Source organism: Anabrus simplex, chromosome 6 (assembly GCF_040414725.1).
Source record: "Anabrus simplex isolate iqAnaSimp1 chromosome 6, ASM4041472v1, whole genome shotgun sequence".
NCBI classification, from domain to species: Eukaryota; Metazoa; Arthropoda; class Insecta; order Orthoptera; family Tettigoniidae; genus Anabrus; species Anabrus simplex.
Window position 1 is genome coordinate 208,828,555 of NC_090270.1, and position 16,744 is coordinate 208,845,298.

The 16,744-nt window shown below is 39.8% G+C and overlaps 1 protein-coding gene across 1 annotated transcript in view; it reads left to right on the forward strand.

The window, feature by feature from the left end:
- The window catches only part of shot (dystonin-like protein short stop), a 695,338-nt gene that overhangs the window by 596,235 nt on the left and 82,359 nt on the right, over window positions 1–16,744 (forward strand). The window contains exons 72-76 of the mRNA XM_067150176.2: window positions 1,231–1,428; window positions 9,819–9,949; window positions 10,078–10,240; window positions 10,332–10,627; window positions 15,329–15,394. Coding sequence (XP_067006277.2) covers window positions 1,231–1,428; window positions 9,819–9,949; window positions 10,078–10,240; window positions 10,332–10,627; window positions 15,329–15,394 — 854 coding nt within the window. The remainder of the gene's footprint in view (window positions 1–1,230; window positions 1,429–9,818; window positions 9,950–10,077; window positions 10,241–10,331; window positions 10,628–15,328; window positions 15,395–16,744) is intronic.

Consider the following 16,744-nt stretch of genomic DNA (forward strand, 5'->3'; position numbering starts at 1 on the left):
TCCTTATCTTCTGTCTGTCTCTCCACTTCCTCTAAAAAGTCCTCCAGATGTTCATCTGTGATACCCGTTTGTGGGACATACACCTGAAATAGATCTTTCATGCCATTTACAAACTGGAGTCTCATCACCATCATCCTATCGCTGACGCATTTTGTAGATTCCACATATTCTTGGATTTCTTTTCTAAGTATGATGGCTACTCCATTTTTTGCTTCATGTCCTCTGCTGGAATACAGCCTGTATCCTTTTTTCAGAGGAATCTCCCCCTCCCCCCGGTACCACTCTTCTTGGTCTCACACAGTCAAAGTATGGCTATATCTTTTTCCTTCATGAAGTCAACCAGTTATTCTGTCTTTCCCGTCAATGTCAGGACATTAACTGTCTCAATCTTGATGTAGTTTTGTGCTGGCTGCCCACTTCTCACAGTTCCCCCAGCACCCAAAGAACTGCGCATCGCTTTTACCAGGGGACGCCCTAACCTTTTCCGAGGTACCATATCTGCTTTATCCATATAGGCTATTATTACGATAGGCTCGCCACTCCCAAAGGCATTTTTACCTACTGCCAGGTTCAAAATTAGGCCACCCCTAACGTGGAGACAAGACGACTTTCTTAGCCACTCCTCTGGAGTAGAGACGCTACGGAGTTTGCCCCGTCTGCCATCTCCACTGTACCGAAGTTCATCTTCTCCGCCGTAGATGCTGTTGAGGACCTCACCCATAACGGCAAGGGCCCTCCATATTTATGACCCCTGGAGAGAGGGTGTCCCAGTATTTTAAAGCCCCCAGGAATTGGGCTACCTGTTGGTCACGTAAAAATATTGACAGCTAATTCATTAAAATTGATGTTCCACTTCATATAAAAACTTATATAGAGTGTTCGAGTTAACAAAAGTAGATTACATTAGCTTTAATGCTAGACAGTTGAGTGGAAGTGAACTGCTGTCAACTTATGTTGCAAGATATGAAATGTAGAAGGAAACAAAAAATACTAAGATGAATATTAAAATGAGGGAAGAAAGATGTAGGAAAAGAAGAACCATATAGACTCATTTTAGGATTTTTGACTCTTATTCAAAGCAAATGTTGCAATTTGTATGTATTCGAAAACTGATATCAGTATTTGGAGTTTATTTTTCAATTGCCCCAATCCCTTAAAAATAATATCAAAGTTTAATATTTGTAATTACTTTTTCTTACTACTGCTATTGTATGTTCAAATTCTTTGTAGACTTTCGAGGAGGACCTCCAAGGGCGAGCTGCACAGATGGAATCCGTCCAGAAAACAGGAAAAGAGCTGGAAGCCAAAGCTACTCCTGCAGATGCTGCAACCATACGTTCACAACTGCAGGAACTTACTGGACTGTGGGACAAGATCTCTATGCTTAGCTCAAGGAAAACGGAAAGACTTGAAGAGGCCTTGAAAGAGGTGAGATATAAACATATGAAGGTAGAAGTAATAGCCGTATCTGAAAGGATTAATTTCACTTTAATTTGGTTGACATCCTTTTTCTTAATTTTCTCTCTGGATAATAGTTCCATGTTTGTTACATCTCCTGTATAATTCCATAGCTAGGGAAGTTGTTTCTTTCAGCATCATTTACCGTCATGCACCAGGCATTATTTAACAGAATGCTTTTAACCCCTCATTGGTAGTTATGTCTATTGTCACGTGCTTGGTCATGCACGAGGTTTTTGCCACTAGTTATGTCTATTGTCACGTGCTTGGTCATGCACGAGGTTTTTGCCACACATGAATTTTACAAGATTTGTCGGTTACAATTACCGTACTTACCCGAATAATCACCTCACACTAATTTTAGGAAGGCTCATTAAAAAAAAAAAAAAAAAAAAAAATGACCTAAAATTCTTTCCATCGAAAGAGTAATGTAGGCATAAACAAACATTTAATATCATTCTGCGAGGTCCACATGGTCTTTACGCAAATATGAAGAAGTAAATTTATGGATATAGCTCCTTTGTCTGAGATGTTACAAATACGTTATCACTGCTTTAAAATATATCTGCCATGAAAATTAGCAAGTAGGTCTACTTAAGTGACAGATATTTCATTAATCTGAAATTCCAATAGGCTCGATTTACTGTAGATTGGAAGATTCGTTGTCTCTTGCATCACTAGAATCCTCTCCTAAATTATTTACAAATTTGTCACACTCCACGTCTAAAACACTTCTCACACGTGGTCTCTTTTTACTCGGATAGGAACACGGCCGATGGTGGATAGTTCTTTTCATGCAATGTAAACACTTGAAACAGACACACTGGCGCATTCGGATGTTAGTTTTGCGATACAGTAAAACCTTGTTAATTTGAAGTCTTTGGAACGCAGAAATCGGACTTCGAATTACGTGATTTCAAATTAACCGCCAACTTGTAATTAAGAAATGCCAACCCTCGCCGTGTCACAAAATATTTGAATACCCATTATTGCAAGCAGTTAACATTGATTCACAGTTTAAAACTTTAAAATACCATGAAAAAACTATTGCCAAAATGTATCCAACAAGGTGCATTTACAGTATTTAGATAATTCAATGCCAAACATAACCTCATGCAACGAAAGAAAAATAATTGTTGAAAGGCGATGAGAAATCTCTGCTGGCTCCCCTGTGCAAGTGCTTTATTCATTGGATTACTGTACTGTATGCATTTTAGATGCCTTCCACAGAAAGTATCCGATGCCCTTAAAACATAGGGATTTTGTCGAACTTTGCTATGACAAGAGGAGAAAGTAGGAAGTCTCTCGCTTCTTCTTCATTGTATTTGATGGACTTTTTAAGCCTGTAGGATATCTCTCTCTCTCTCTCTCTCTCTCACTTCCGTTTTTTATTGCACTACAGTACAGTGACTCTCCTTGTATGATTTCCTGCCATGGCACTTCTCGAGTTCTCTTGTAATGCCAACTCTTGCCGCATAACAAAGCATTCTAAGACCCATTAATGCATGCAGTCACCTTGATTCGCTGTTTAAACGTTTCAAATGCCATGGAATAAATACTATTTCTGAAATGTATCCAACAAAGTGCATTTACATTATTCAAATAATGCACTTGGATAAATCAGTAGCAAACATGACCTTACGCAACGGGAGAAGTAAAAAACACGATTCAAGGATGAGGACAAATTATACTGTGGTTTACTGTACTGTTAGCAGTTTTAGATGCCTTGTACTTGAACGGAAAGTGTCAGACACCCTTAAAACATTGTGGCTTATCGAACCTTCTTACGACGAGGGGAGGAAGCCTGCATTGCAACACAGTACAGTACCATAAGTCAGTTTGGGTTCGGCATTAAAAAAAAGCAGTTTCATCGACATTGACAATATTGTTTGGTACGTACGAATAGATTATAATTATGAGCCGTGATTTTTCACCAATTGACGGCATTGCCAGTTTTCATGGATTCCGTTTCTCCGCACACTCCCTGCTACGTGATATTGTGACGTTCCTTAAAATACCGAATACAAAAGAATTGCGATTTCACTCGAACTTCAACTATGAAACACACTATAGACGCACCAAATTTAGTGAAAGTGTGGAAATCTACCCCTGCACGTTCCGGAAGACATGTTCCATCATGATGTGGAGAAATTTTGAATTTAAATTACTCTGTAAAATACTATTTTTTTAAAATGTAAAGGCAGTTTAGAATTAAGTCTGAATTGTTTTCCATTGAAATATGACATATGGTGACAGTTTTCTTTCATCTGCAGTTACACAAAGCATAACTGTACACTCAGCATCAAAAACTAGATGAGCCAGGAGTGTGTTGCCAACCTTGACTCAATTAAAACCCTCACCCCATTTTCGTAGCTCAAATAATAAAAAAAAAAAAATGTGGGGATTATTCGCATAAATATGGTATTGGTTTTTTTTAAATCGTGTATTTACCAGGGTGGTGTTCCACTAGGGCTAATTTAAGAATTTCCCTTAATCTGCTTATTTTGTAAAATCAAGTACAGTAAAACCTGCCTTTTGTGGAACCGTTATGAACCAGAGAAGTCTCCATATTGGAAAATTTTTCCAGTCCCGTGAATTATGTTTATTATTATTCATGTGATGTTTGTGGGTTACTGTAGTCACGTCCTCGTTCGTGAACCATGGGCAACGGCTGAGTGGCCTAGTAAGTGGTCCTGAGAGTCGGGATACCCGTTGCTATGGAATGGGAGTGGGCATCTCGGACATATTCTGAGTCGTGGCCCTCCTTGTGGTCAGGCGGCTAGGACTATACAATTCACCGGTGGTCCCTAACCCGTTAGAAGAGAGATCCTCACTTGGACTATGTGCAAGTAGGGCAGCATCCTGCTTCATGAATTTACCGAGCTCAAAACACTTTAAGCAAGCCTCGGACCTATGGGAGTAATGGAGTCCCACTCCCATTTGACAGGCGAGGGACTCCTTGGAAACAACTTGGCGAATGAAATGGAACTCGATGGGGAGCTATCAATATTAATGGGGCTTATGGAAGAAAGAAGGTAGAACTGGCTGAGTCAGCAAAGAGGATGCATCTGGATGTGCTAGGAGTAAGTGATATTCGGGTAAGGGTAGATAAGGAGGAAGAGATAGGAGATTATAAAGTGTACTTGACGGGTGTTAGAAAGGGAAGGGCAGAGTCTGGGGTAGGGCTCTTTATCAGGAATACCATTGCAAGAAACATAGTTTCGGTTAGGCACGTAAATGAGCGAATGATGTGGGTAGATTTGTCAGTGGGAGGAATTAGGACAAGAATTGTGTCCGTGTATTCACCATGTGAGGGTGCAGATGAGGATGAAGTTGACAAGTTTTATGAAGCATTGAGTGACATCATGGTCAGGGTGAACAGCAAGGATAGAATAGTGCTAATGGGCGATTTCAATGCGAGAGTTGGGAATAGAACTGAAGGATACGAAAGGGTGATTGGTAAATGTGGGGAAGGTATGGAAGCTAATGGGAATGGGAAGCGTTTGCTCGACTTCTGTGCTAGTATGGGTTTAGCTGTTACGAATACATTCTTCAAGCATAAGGCTATTCACCGCTACACATGGGAGGCTAGGGGTACGAGATCCATAATAGACTATATCTTAACAGACTTTGAATTCAGGAAATCTTTTAGAAATGTACGAGTTTTTCGGGGATTTTTCGATGATACAGACCACAATCTGATCTGTAGTGAACTAAGTATCTCTAGGCCTAGGATAGAGAAAGTGAAATCTGTCTGCAAACGAGTAAGGGTAGAAAATCTCCAGGACGAGGAAATTAGACAGAAGTACATGGATATGATTAGTGAGAAGTTTTGAACAGTAGACAGTAAGCAGGTTCAGGATATAGAAAGTGAATGGGTGGCATACAGGGGTGCTGTAGTAGAAACAGCAAGGGAATGCATAGGAACAACTGTGTGTAAAGATGGGAAAAGGCGAACATCTTGGTGGAATGATGAAGTGAGAGCAGCCTGTAAACGTAAGAGGAAGGCTTATCAGAAATGGCTCCAAACAAGGGCCGAGGCAGACGACGTAGATGAAAGAAACAGAGCGAAACAAATAGTTGTTGAATCCAAAAAGAAGTCATGGGAAGGTTTTGGTAATAACCTGGAAAGGCTAGGTCAAGGAGCAGGGAAACCTTTCTGGACAGTAATAAAGAATCTTAGGAAGGGAGGGAAAAAGGGAATGAACAGTGTTTTGAGTAATTCAGGTGAACTCATAACAGATCCCAGGGAATCACTGGAGAGGTGGAGGGAATATTTTAAACATCTTCTCAATGTAAAAGGAAATCATCATGGTGGTGTTGCAAACAGCCAAGCTCATGGGGAGGAGGAAAATGATGTTGGTGAAATTATGCTTGAGGAAGTGGAAAGGATAGTAAATAAACTCCATTGTCCCTAGGACGAAAGTTTGGGACAGTCTGGTGCAAAAAGGAATTGGACAGGGATTAATAAAAATGATCATGGCATTGTATAAGGAATGTTGTAGTTGCGTGCAAACACAAGTTGGCAGGACAAGTTGGTTCAAAATAACTAGTGGGCTGAGACAGGGAAGTGTTCTATCACCAATCCTGTTTACAATAGTAATGGATGACATCATGAGAACAGCAAAAGCAGCATATAGAGGAAGAGAAATGAACATGATGTTATTTGCAGATGATATTGTGATTTGGGGAGAAGACGACAGGAAGGTTCAAGAACAGTTGAATGTGGTGAATGGGAAGATTGAAGAATGTGGATTGAAAATAAGTGTAGAAAAGAGTAAAACTCTTGTTATGACGAGAGGGGAGAAAGAAGGGAAAGGTCAGATTAGACTTGCAGACAAGCCCCTGGAAGTAGTGGAAACGTTTAAATACCTGGGGAGTGAATTAATGGAGAATGCTCGACTGGATGCTGAGATTAGTAAAAGGATTCAAGCTGGAAGTTGTTTCTATCATAGTGTAAGAAATATGTTATGGGACAAAGATGTGCCAATGGAAGCAAAGGATACTATGTACAAGATGTATTACGTACCCATAACAACTTACGGAGCAGAAACTTGGACAATGACAAAGAAGGATGAGAGTCGAATACAGGCAGCCGAAATGAAATTCTTGAGGAGTATGATACAGAAGAGTAGACGAGACAAAATAAGGAACGAGAAAATCCGGGAAGAAATTGGAGTGGAAAAAATGAATGATAGAATAGAGAAGAGCCGACTAAGATGGTTTGGGCACATAAAGCGAATGAGCGACGAAAGAATGCCAAAAAAGGTGATGGAAATGCAAATCCAAGGAAGGAGAGGCCGTGGACGACCACGATTGAGATGGAAGGATACCATCCAACGCAGCATTATAGAAAGAAACCTGGACTGGGACACAGTGTTGGAGGAGGAGTGGTGGAAAGACCGAAGAAAGTGGAGAGGAACCATATTTGCCCCTACCCGGCTACAGCTGGATAAAGGGAAATGATGATGATGATGATGATGATGTCATAAGGCAGCAGGAATAGATGAAATTAGACCTGAAATGGTGAAGTATAGTGGGAAGGCAGGGATGAAATGGCTTTATAGGGTAGTAAAATTAGCATGGAGTGTTGGTAAGGTACCTTCAGATTGGACAAAAGCAGTAATTGCACCTATCTATAAGCAAGGGAACAGGAAAGATTGCAATAACTATCGAGGTATCTCATTGATTAGTATACCAGGCAAAGTATTCACTGGCATCTTGGAAGGGAGGGTGCGATCAGTCGTTGAGAGGAAGTTGGATGAAAACCAGTGTGGTTTCAGACCACAGAGAGGCTGTCAGGATCAGATTTTCAGTATGCGCCAGGTAATTGAAAAATGCTACGAGAGGAATAGGCAGTTGTGTTTATGTTTCTAGATCTAGAGAAAGCATATGACAGGGTACCGAGGGAAAAGATGTTCGCTATACTGGGGGACTATGGAATTAAAGGTAGATTATAAAAATCAATCAAAGGCATTTATGTTGACAATTGGGCTTCAGTGAGAATTGATGGTAGAATGAGTTCTTGGTTCAGGGTACTTACAGGAGTTAGACAAGGCTGTAATCTTTCACCTTTGCTGTTTGTAGTTTACATGGATCATCTGCTGAAAGGTATAAAATGGCAGGGAGGGATTCAGTTAGGTGGAAATGTAGTAAGCAGTTTGGCCTATGCTGACGACTTGGTCTTAATGGCAGCCTGTGCCGAAAGCCTGCAGTCTAACATCTTGGAACTTGAAAATAAGTGCAATGAGTATGGTATGAAAATTAGCCTCTTGAAGACTAAATTGATGTCAGTAAGTAAGAAATTCAACAGAATTGAATGTCAGATTGGTGATACAAAGCTAGAACAGGTCGATAATTTCAAGTATTTAGGTTGTGTGTTTTCCCAGGATGGTAATATAGTAAGAGAGGTTGAATCAAGGTTTAGTAAAGCTAATGCAGTGAGCTCGCAGTTGCGATCAGCAGTATTCTGTAAGAAGGAAGTCAGCTCTCAGACGAAACTATCTTTACATCGGTCTGTTTTCAGACCAACTTTGCTTTACGGGAGCGAAAGCTGGGTGGACTCAGGATATCTTATTCATAAGTTAGAAGTAACAGACATGAAAGTAGCAAGAATGCTTGCTGGTACAAACAGGTGGGAACAATTGCAGGAGGGAACTCGGAATGAGGAGATAAAGGCTAATTTAGGAATGAACTCGATGGATGAAGCTGTACGCATAAACCGGCTTCGGTGGTGGGGTCATGTGAGGCGAATGGAGGAGGATAGGTTACCTAGGAGAATAATGGACTCTGTTATGGAGGGTAAGAGAAGTAGAGGGAGAGCAAGACGACGATGGTTAGACTCTGTTTCTAACGATTTAAAGATAAGAGGTATAGAACTAAATAAGGCCACAACACTAGTTGCAAATCGAGGATTGTGGCGACGTTTAGTAAATTCTCAGAGGCTTGCAGACTGAACGCTGAAAGTCATAACAGTCTATAATGATAATGTATGTATGTATGTTATTCATGTGAGTTTACCTGTGTTCAGCGGAACCTGTCTGATGCAGAAATGGAAGGAAATTTTGCAACTATAATGTGAAAAAATATGTAAATTTCCTCCCTCACCCTTTTGTACATATTTATTCCAAATGGATCTAGGATGGCCGAGATAAAGATCGCTACATCAAACTCGCGAACCGTGTAATTATGGCGAGAAGATTACATGGCCATTGATCTAGAAGTTGAGACAGAGGCAATGTTAGAAACCATCGAAGAGTTTGTCACCCATCACCTCCAGGAAAGGGAACAGAAATTGAAGGCGATGAAGACAGCGAAGAAGATGGTTTATATAATGTGTAGCCCTACCTACATGCCCTGTTATTAAGAGTGAAGGACATTGTCTATTTTGTTAACGAAGAATGACGCAGAATTATTCAACATTATTTGCCGTGCCTGTATTTTTATTGAGAACCATGCTACCAGGGATAGTTGTGTCCAGCGTACAATTCTGGATCACTGGAAGAAGCAAATGCCAGTACTGTACAGTATTACTATTGGTGTTATTTCTATAAAACATGCAATGCATATTAAATAAACGTATATAATGTACTACTGTGTTCTGTGAGGAGGTTCTAAGCAAGAACAGATTTGTGTTAGAGCTGATGAACTAGTGTATGTAAGTATGTGATTAGAGTCATTACTGTATATACTACCGCACAAAGTCATATAAATAATTACTACTGGATTTTCTAACGGTGGTATACACTTGTGAATTTTATGTTATTTTTTACCCACCTTTATGAACCGGAATCCTGTATACAATGGAAAAAAAAATAATTCTGGTTCCTTGGGTTTCCACTAAGGACAGGTTATACTATACATAAAATATTAATATAAATTATACATTCAACATAAAATGTTGAAGCAAGAAGATAATCACACAACTGATTGCATGATGACGGAAATGCTCACGTGCCTGCTGCAACTAAAACAAGTAGCGTTCTAAAATTAAACCATTTACTTTTGATGCAAATTCTTTTTAACAGGTAGACGACAGCATTAGAAATGTCTGTGTGTGTGAGAGAGAGAGAGAGAGAGAGAGAGAGAGAGAGGGGGGGGGGGGGGGCACAGTTATGATCTTCACCATTTCCATGAAAATGTGTTTCCTAATTCATTGTGAGCAAAATTCTCGTGCAGCAACCGATGATGGTTTGAGAAACAGTCTGAAGAATTTGATTTTTTGTACTCTTCGTTTAAAGCAAATTTTTTTACAGTTCTATGGCAGTGCAGAAACATTTAATTGTTTTTTAGAGCTTTGTTTATATTTCAGGAAAATCATTATTCTAAGCCTTTACAAAAAAATTTTCCTTTTCATTCAGGCTGAACAACTTCACAAAGCAGTCCACATGCTTCTTGAATGGCTGTCGGATGCTGAAATGAAGCTACGGTTTGCAGGACCATTACCAGAAGATGAGCAAGATACTCGAGATCAGTTGGCCGAGCATGAGAAGTAAGTTATTTATAAGGATCAATGTTTTTTGCAATTAGTTGATTGTTGTTAATATTATTGTTGAGGAGAAACCATCCCCCCGCCATTATGCTCCACTGAATAGGTAAACTTTCTTGATTGTTATTCAGATTCATGCGTGAAATGTCTGAAAAGGAACGTGAAAAAGATGCAACCATTGCTCTTGCACAGAAGATTCTAGCCAAAGCTCATCCTGACGGAGCAACTGTTATCAAGCACTGGATTACTATCATTCAATCCCGGTGGGAAGAAGTGTTCACATGGGCTTCCCAGGTACAGTACCATAACAAATTTGTGATTTTCTTCAGATCACAACTTGAATAAAAATAATAGACTAATTATTTTGCATAACTTATGATTCTAGCGCGAGACTAGACTTTCTGAACATCTCCGTTCGTTACGAGATTTGGAAGGTCTGCTAGAAGAGCTTCTAGCTTGGTTAGCTGGACTAGAGGGCACTTTGATGGCTCTAGAGACAGAACCATTGCCTGATGACTTGCCGACATTGCAAGGCCTCATTTCAGATCATCGCGAGTTTATGGAGAATACATCCAAACGTCAGGGTGAAGTGGACAGTGTATGCAAGTCAAGACAGGTGAAACAACCAATGACTCAGCAACAGCGAGATCGGAAGTTGTCTAGGCCCAAGACTCCTGTCACGTGAGTATCTGCCTTTTTTTCACAGGCACACTCGTATTATTGAACTGGTTTATGGAGAAAAAAATGTACTTCACTGGTACATGCTCGGTTGAGATTTTTGAATCACCTCATTTTAGTAGCATCACAGGTTTGTGTTTAAATGTTTGTGAACTCATTTTACAACACTGTCTATCACTACTGGTCTTGCATGGTATATTTCAGTCCTTGCCATCTTTTGTCATTGTTGCCTGTATTAATGACAAAGAGCTTTTGTTTGTAATTAATTTGTACACAGGTAATAAGCAGTCATCCTGTATTTTCGTAACTAGATAGAGGGGAAAAAAATATGAACATAGGCTACTGGCAGTACAAACAGGCAAATATACAGGCTGTACTTGATTGTATGGTATAGTGTACTACTATTGGCAACCCACACAAATGTAGAATAGTTCTTTTTAGGGTAGATATATTGGTTGACAATTATAAATCAAGCTGGAGTAAGAAAAAAAGAAAAAGGAGCAATTTGCTGGAAAAGGTGGTGGTGGTGGTAGTGATTTTTGAGTGGCAAAACACTTGAAAAAGTCTGAAGAGCTTGGGATTTTGTTGGTATTACATTCTCACTTGGTGAGATTTAATTATGTTTCCCTACTGGAAACTTACTTTAGGATAAGGATCACATATTTTTGTAAATGCATGATATCCCAAAATAACTTTCAACGCCTGCAGTACTCATGTTTTGTAAGTATGAAAGTATTAATCAATGAATGGTAACAGTAAATTGTTAGTAATGGGAAGGAAACTTGAGTAGACTCCTGCATAACAGCTCACAGTGAGCCAGCCAGACAGTTATGCTCACTGGTCCACATGGATATTTTTGCTAAAGTTTGCTGCAGCGTAGTGATGGGACATTCGATTCATTTTACTGAATCGATTCATTTGATTCCGTTCACGTTACTGAATCGATACATTGATCCGATTCACGGCTCATTGGTCACCGCTCCTACTGCATCTGTGTAGTATGTGCTGGTAAGACAGCAGCAACAGCATTCAGTGCTCACAGCTGCAATCTGGTCTTCAAAACTCCTTTCTTAGAAAAAATGCTAGTTACTGTAATACATCGAAGGTTTCTGCTTGGTGGGAAAGGTTAGGATTTTGAAGGTAGCAGCCATGACCTGAATTAAGGTACAGTCCCAGCATTTCCTGGTGTGAAAATGGGGAAACTACGGAAAAACCATCTTAACGGCTGCCAACGGTGGGATTCGAACCCACCATCCCCCGAATGCAAGCGCATAGCCACGCGATATTAACCGCACGACAACTCGCTCAATCATTTTAAAAAAAAGTATTTTTCTATCAGCTGAGGACTTTTTTTAATAGTCATATTTTGTATAGGCTACCCGAGATGTACAGTAGCCCGCTGGTTTTCTGATTCAACATACTGTTACTGCGTCTGTCCACATATGATTGAAGTCTTGTGCAACGATGTGACATATGAACTGAGAGAATACTGAGCCGTTCTTCCCAATATAAAACAGGTACTTTCGAGTTGTCATGAGCATGACTCATAGTCATAGGGCAAGCTAGAGTCGAGTTTAATTGTCAAATGTCAACTAAGTTATAATACTAAGATTCATTAAACTAATAAATAGTATAACCTAATAGCCTACCTACTTACTAGCTACTTCAGAATTATGTTGTGACTGCCTTTTTAACACTGCAAATAAATCCATCTATTGTTTAAACCTCCCTGTAAGAAGAGGACAGTGAATGCAAATGGGTATTATTTTTCAAATGAGCTGAGCTTGAGAGTCCATTATAGCATACAATTCTTTCAGTGTAGCATGGCTCACTGTATGTCTCGCTGCAGTGAGCCGATAAGGAGCCGGAGCAGTGTGTATCTTGTGTCTCACTGAGCCGCGCTCGTTCACGATTCTTTCGATGTGCCATGATTCACTGTCTCGCTGCAGCGGAAGCTCGGCTCCCCGCCAATGTCCAGTGAGTGCGCCACTCAGCACTGTCCGCTGGGAGTAAGGTGAATCGTGTGCCGTGAGCTCGCCGTTCCTGTGAATCGATTCACTCGGGCACTTGAATGAATAGATACACTGCTTTGAATCATACATTCAGTAGAACACTACTGCAGCGGGCCAAGAACAACTTGGCGGCTTCCATCTAACCAAGCTCATTTTGGCTCAGGCTGTGTTGTCACTAGGTGTGCAAGGCGATCTGAGCCATGCGAACATTGGCGGCCACTTAAGGTTAATGGCCACAGACAACCTAGCAGGAAAATCCAGGAAACCAAATTGCTGACAATGTATTGTTTGATTAATATCCTGTATTTACTCGCTTATAATACCCCCCCCCCCAAATTTTGAACTTCAGAAATAGGGGAGGTGAAAAGTTAGGTTGGCATGGTTTAAAAGCAGAAAACTGAACATTTAGCATATTCAGATCAACACAAATAGTTTTTTAAATCTATAATTTCTTCATTCCAAAAGTGAAATTAGCACCTTTAAACAGTTTTGTATCGGCCCATCCTTCATTACCACAGCGCTGACTGGTCACATGACTAAACACCATGCCACAGCCGCACAGCGCTGTTCAGACTTCAAGGCTGCGCAGCATTGGAATGTCCGAAGTCCTGCGGTAAAGCAGTAAAATTCAATTACTTTGTTGCTATTATCTGATTGAAGCCACTGGCACAGTGATATCCTTCTCTGCAAACTTAGTCCATTCCAGCGCATCAAGTGTTCTGTCTACAGTAACATCTACTTACTTTAAAATCTTTCTCTACCATACCAAGAATTTATGCAATTTTATGTGCTTTAAACGGCATCATTTCGTGATTTGCATCATTGCATTGTCTATAGATTCCCTGACCTACTCCAGAAATTTTTTGTTCACATTTCTTATTTTCCTTTCATCATATCATGGGAGGAATTTTTTTTCTCCCAATACATTGTCTCTCTGGTTACGCAATAACAAACCGTACTCGGATGCACTTCGTATTTATGACTCGCCCCTGTCAGTCCACTTTCTGCAGCATATTTTAACACATTCAACTTGAAGGATGCTGTAAAACTTGTTCTCTTCCTCATTTTCACTCCTGCTTGTGTACTCGACACTTTTACTCACTACACGCTCCCGCGTGGGACGTGGAGTTTGGAAGCCGGAAGGGCATTGAGAAATGTAGGATAGGGGGAGAGAACAAAGTTAACTTAAACGTTGTACTTGCTGCCTGGTCCCTTGAAAGATTTTTTGTGATTTTTTTACTCTTTTTCTTTTCAGGTTCCCCCTCTCCCCCCTCATAATTGTTGAAAATTAAAGGGGTGGGGTGGGCGGTGTGTGTGTCTTTTTAATTGGTGAGGGGATGTTATAGCAAGTACATACAGTAAATTGGACAATTAATACATGTTTTAATAATGCTGTCTGACAACAGCTGTTCCCTCTATTTAAAATACATAAAGACAACATGGTGCCAAAACAAACATTTGTGCTCTTGAGATGATATGGAAAATTACCATTGGATTGCTTGGGCACTTCAATGTTAGATGTTTGTAAAATGTACTCGGGAAGCAAATCATGTTTATGTACAGAGTATATTTTGCTTTCCCAGAATATTGTGATCTGCCTTGTTAAACGTATGTATTTATTTCCTGTCTTTGCTGAATGATTGTAACATAAGGTCTGCAGGCTGCATGCTTGTCACTGTGCTATACATGTACAGGGTGGGTCAGTTTTCACCACAAAGGCTGCTATATATACACACACATCTCAACCTCTGTATGTCTCAAAGCTAGCCCACAACAGGTGTATGAGCTGATACAGACAGAAGGGGCAAACTTGATGGTATGAGCTGAGCTGAGCTGAGTTGAGAGTGGGTAGGTGAGGGGGAGGGAATGCCCAAGCCACTAGCCTGGTATGTTAGCTCAGGGTAGGAATCTGACTTTAAGTATCTTAGGAAAAGAAATTATTTAAGAAAACCAAGGAATTCATTCCTTCTTGTATTAGATTAATTCTTTGCTGTTTCACATAATATTCCAAGGATGGAACTTGCTGAGACAGATAGAAGTAGGAATCAAATCCGGATAATCTCAAACTAAATGTTAGGTACCTTTTTGTTCCCTTGTTTCTCTTATTGTCGTATGGCTTTTAGTGCCGGGATATCCCAGGAGGGGTTCGGCTCGCCAGGTGCAGGTCTTTCTATTTGACTCTATTTGATGAGGATGAAATGATGATGAAGACAACACATACTCAGCCCCTGTGCCATTGCAATTAACCAATTAAGGTTAAAATCCCCGACCCGGCCGGAAATCGAACCTGGACCCTCTGAACCGAAGGCCAGTACGGTGACCATTCAGCCAACGAGTCGGACTCTTATTGTCAGTTTACATCATGGTAGCTTTCATTGTTTTAACACCTGATGTGTAGGTGTGGTTAGATAGATAGATAGATAGATAGATAGGTAGTTAGGTAGGTAGGTAGGTAGGTAGGTAGGTAGGTAGATGTGTACATGCGGATAGAAGAAAATTCCAAAGAGAAACCAATACTGCTCATCACTTGTGTACAGTTTTATGTTTTCCTGGTAAATGTTTATTTCCATTACTTTTTTGTGTGCTGTAGTCTTCATGTTCTTGTGTTATGTGTATGTAAATCACTGCATGCTAACTGTGGCACTTTTGGTTTTTGTTCTTCCTCTTTTCCCATTTCCCTTCCTATGTATAGTAAGGATCAGCGTGACAACAACCGTGACTCATCACCTGAGCATGATGCTGCTTCACGCAAGTCGAGGTTTGTATTTATTGTCGTGTTGTCACGTCCATGCATGGCTTTGTATTGGGCAGGTTAATACTTTTGCAAGAATGTATTCTAATGTTGCTATTCAAGAGACTGGTTGGTAAAAGGACTGGTATTATTTGATATTTAAAAAAATAGATATTGGTAGTTTTGGTATGAAGATTTTTTTCATTTTGCACTTTGTAATTTGCATTCTGTGTCAGTAGTTCGAAAATTACATTGCTTCAATGCTACAAATATTTGGATAGTTGCTCGTGTCATCCAGTGCCACATATTTTAGATAAAATTTTTGGTGAGGGCATTAGAGTTTTCTGTGGGTGGGAAAGGGTATGCTTCAAATAGTTCTTTCTCAGTAATAATAAATAAATGAGGTATGCCTCCAGAGAGGCCTGGTGCAAGTCTTTTGAGTCAATTCCGTATAGGCGACCTGCGCGTCTTTGAGGATGGGTTCCTACCGAAGATGAATTTTAATTAATTATACAGAATGTTGCCACTAGTCTGTGATATTTCAAATATTAACCTGTATAATGGATTATGATTACTTAAGAAGAGTTGACAGCTTGGTTCAACTTCTATTCCCTGCTCTGTCATGAAGTCAAGACCAGTCTGAGGGTCTAGAATAGCGTTGCTGAAAATATTAAATGTGTTAGTGAAAAACTGTGCAGTGCATGATTTGAGGGAGGAGGTACTGGGTAACACTTCCGTGTCTTTGTTGTGTTATATATAATGATTATGTAGCATGTCAAAACAGTTTTTCTGTGTAGCTGTAATATCTTTTTAACTAAGCTGCATGTTTCAGTATGTTAAAACTGTTGCTTCAAAGTGTTTTGAATAATCCATGGTAAAATGTAATCTTGATATTTAAGAGGTCATAACATTGTGTTATTTATCATATAGATAGCTAATTTTAGTCGTAACAAAGTAACTTTATTACAGATAGTTAAAGAAATAAATTTGGTTTGCCAGGCATGGGCCATTTTTGAGCATTATGCATGAAAAATTAGCATTTGGAAACTTAACGTGAGTTATTACAAGATATACGTATTTTTCCAAATCCAAGACGACCCTGAATGCAAGACAACCCCCACTTTTTCCTTTAAAAAAAATGTAATTAGACTTAAAAAGTGTTTTGTGTAATCATATGAATGCCTTCCTTGTATAGTACGCATTTTTTAGTCTCTGTCTTTATGTCAACGCCGAACATTGTCTTTAGTTATGACATATTTTCTTGCAACGGCACAATTATTCTTTATATCCGTGAGTTGAATAACTATTAACTTAAAATTGGCATCGTACCACATGTCTCTGCAATATGACAATCCATCATGAAAATATTCCTGCTGT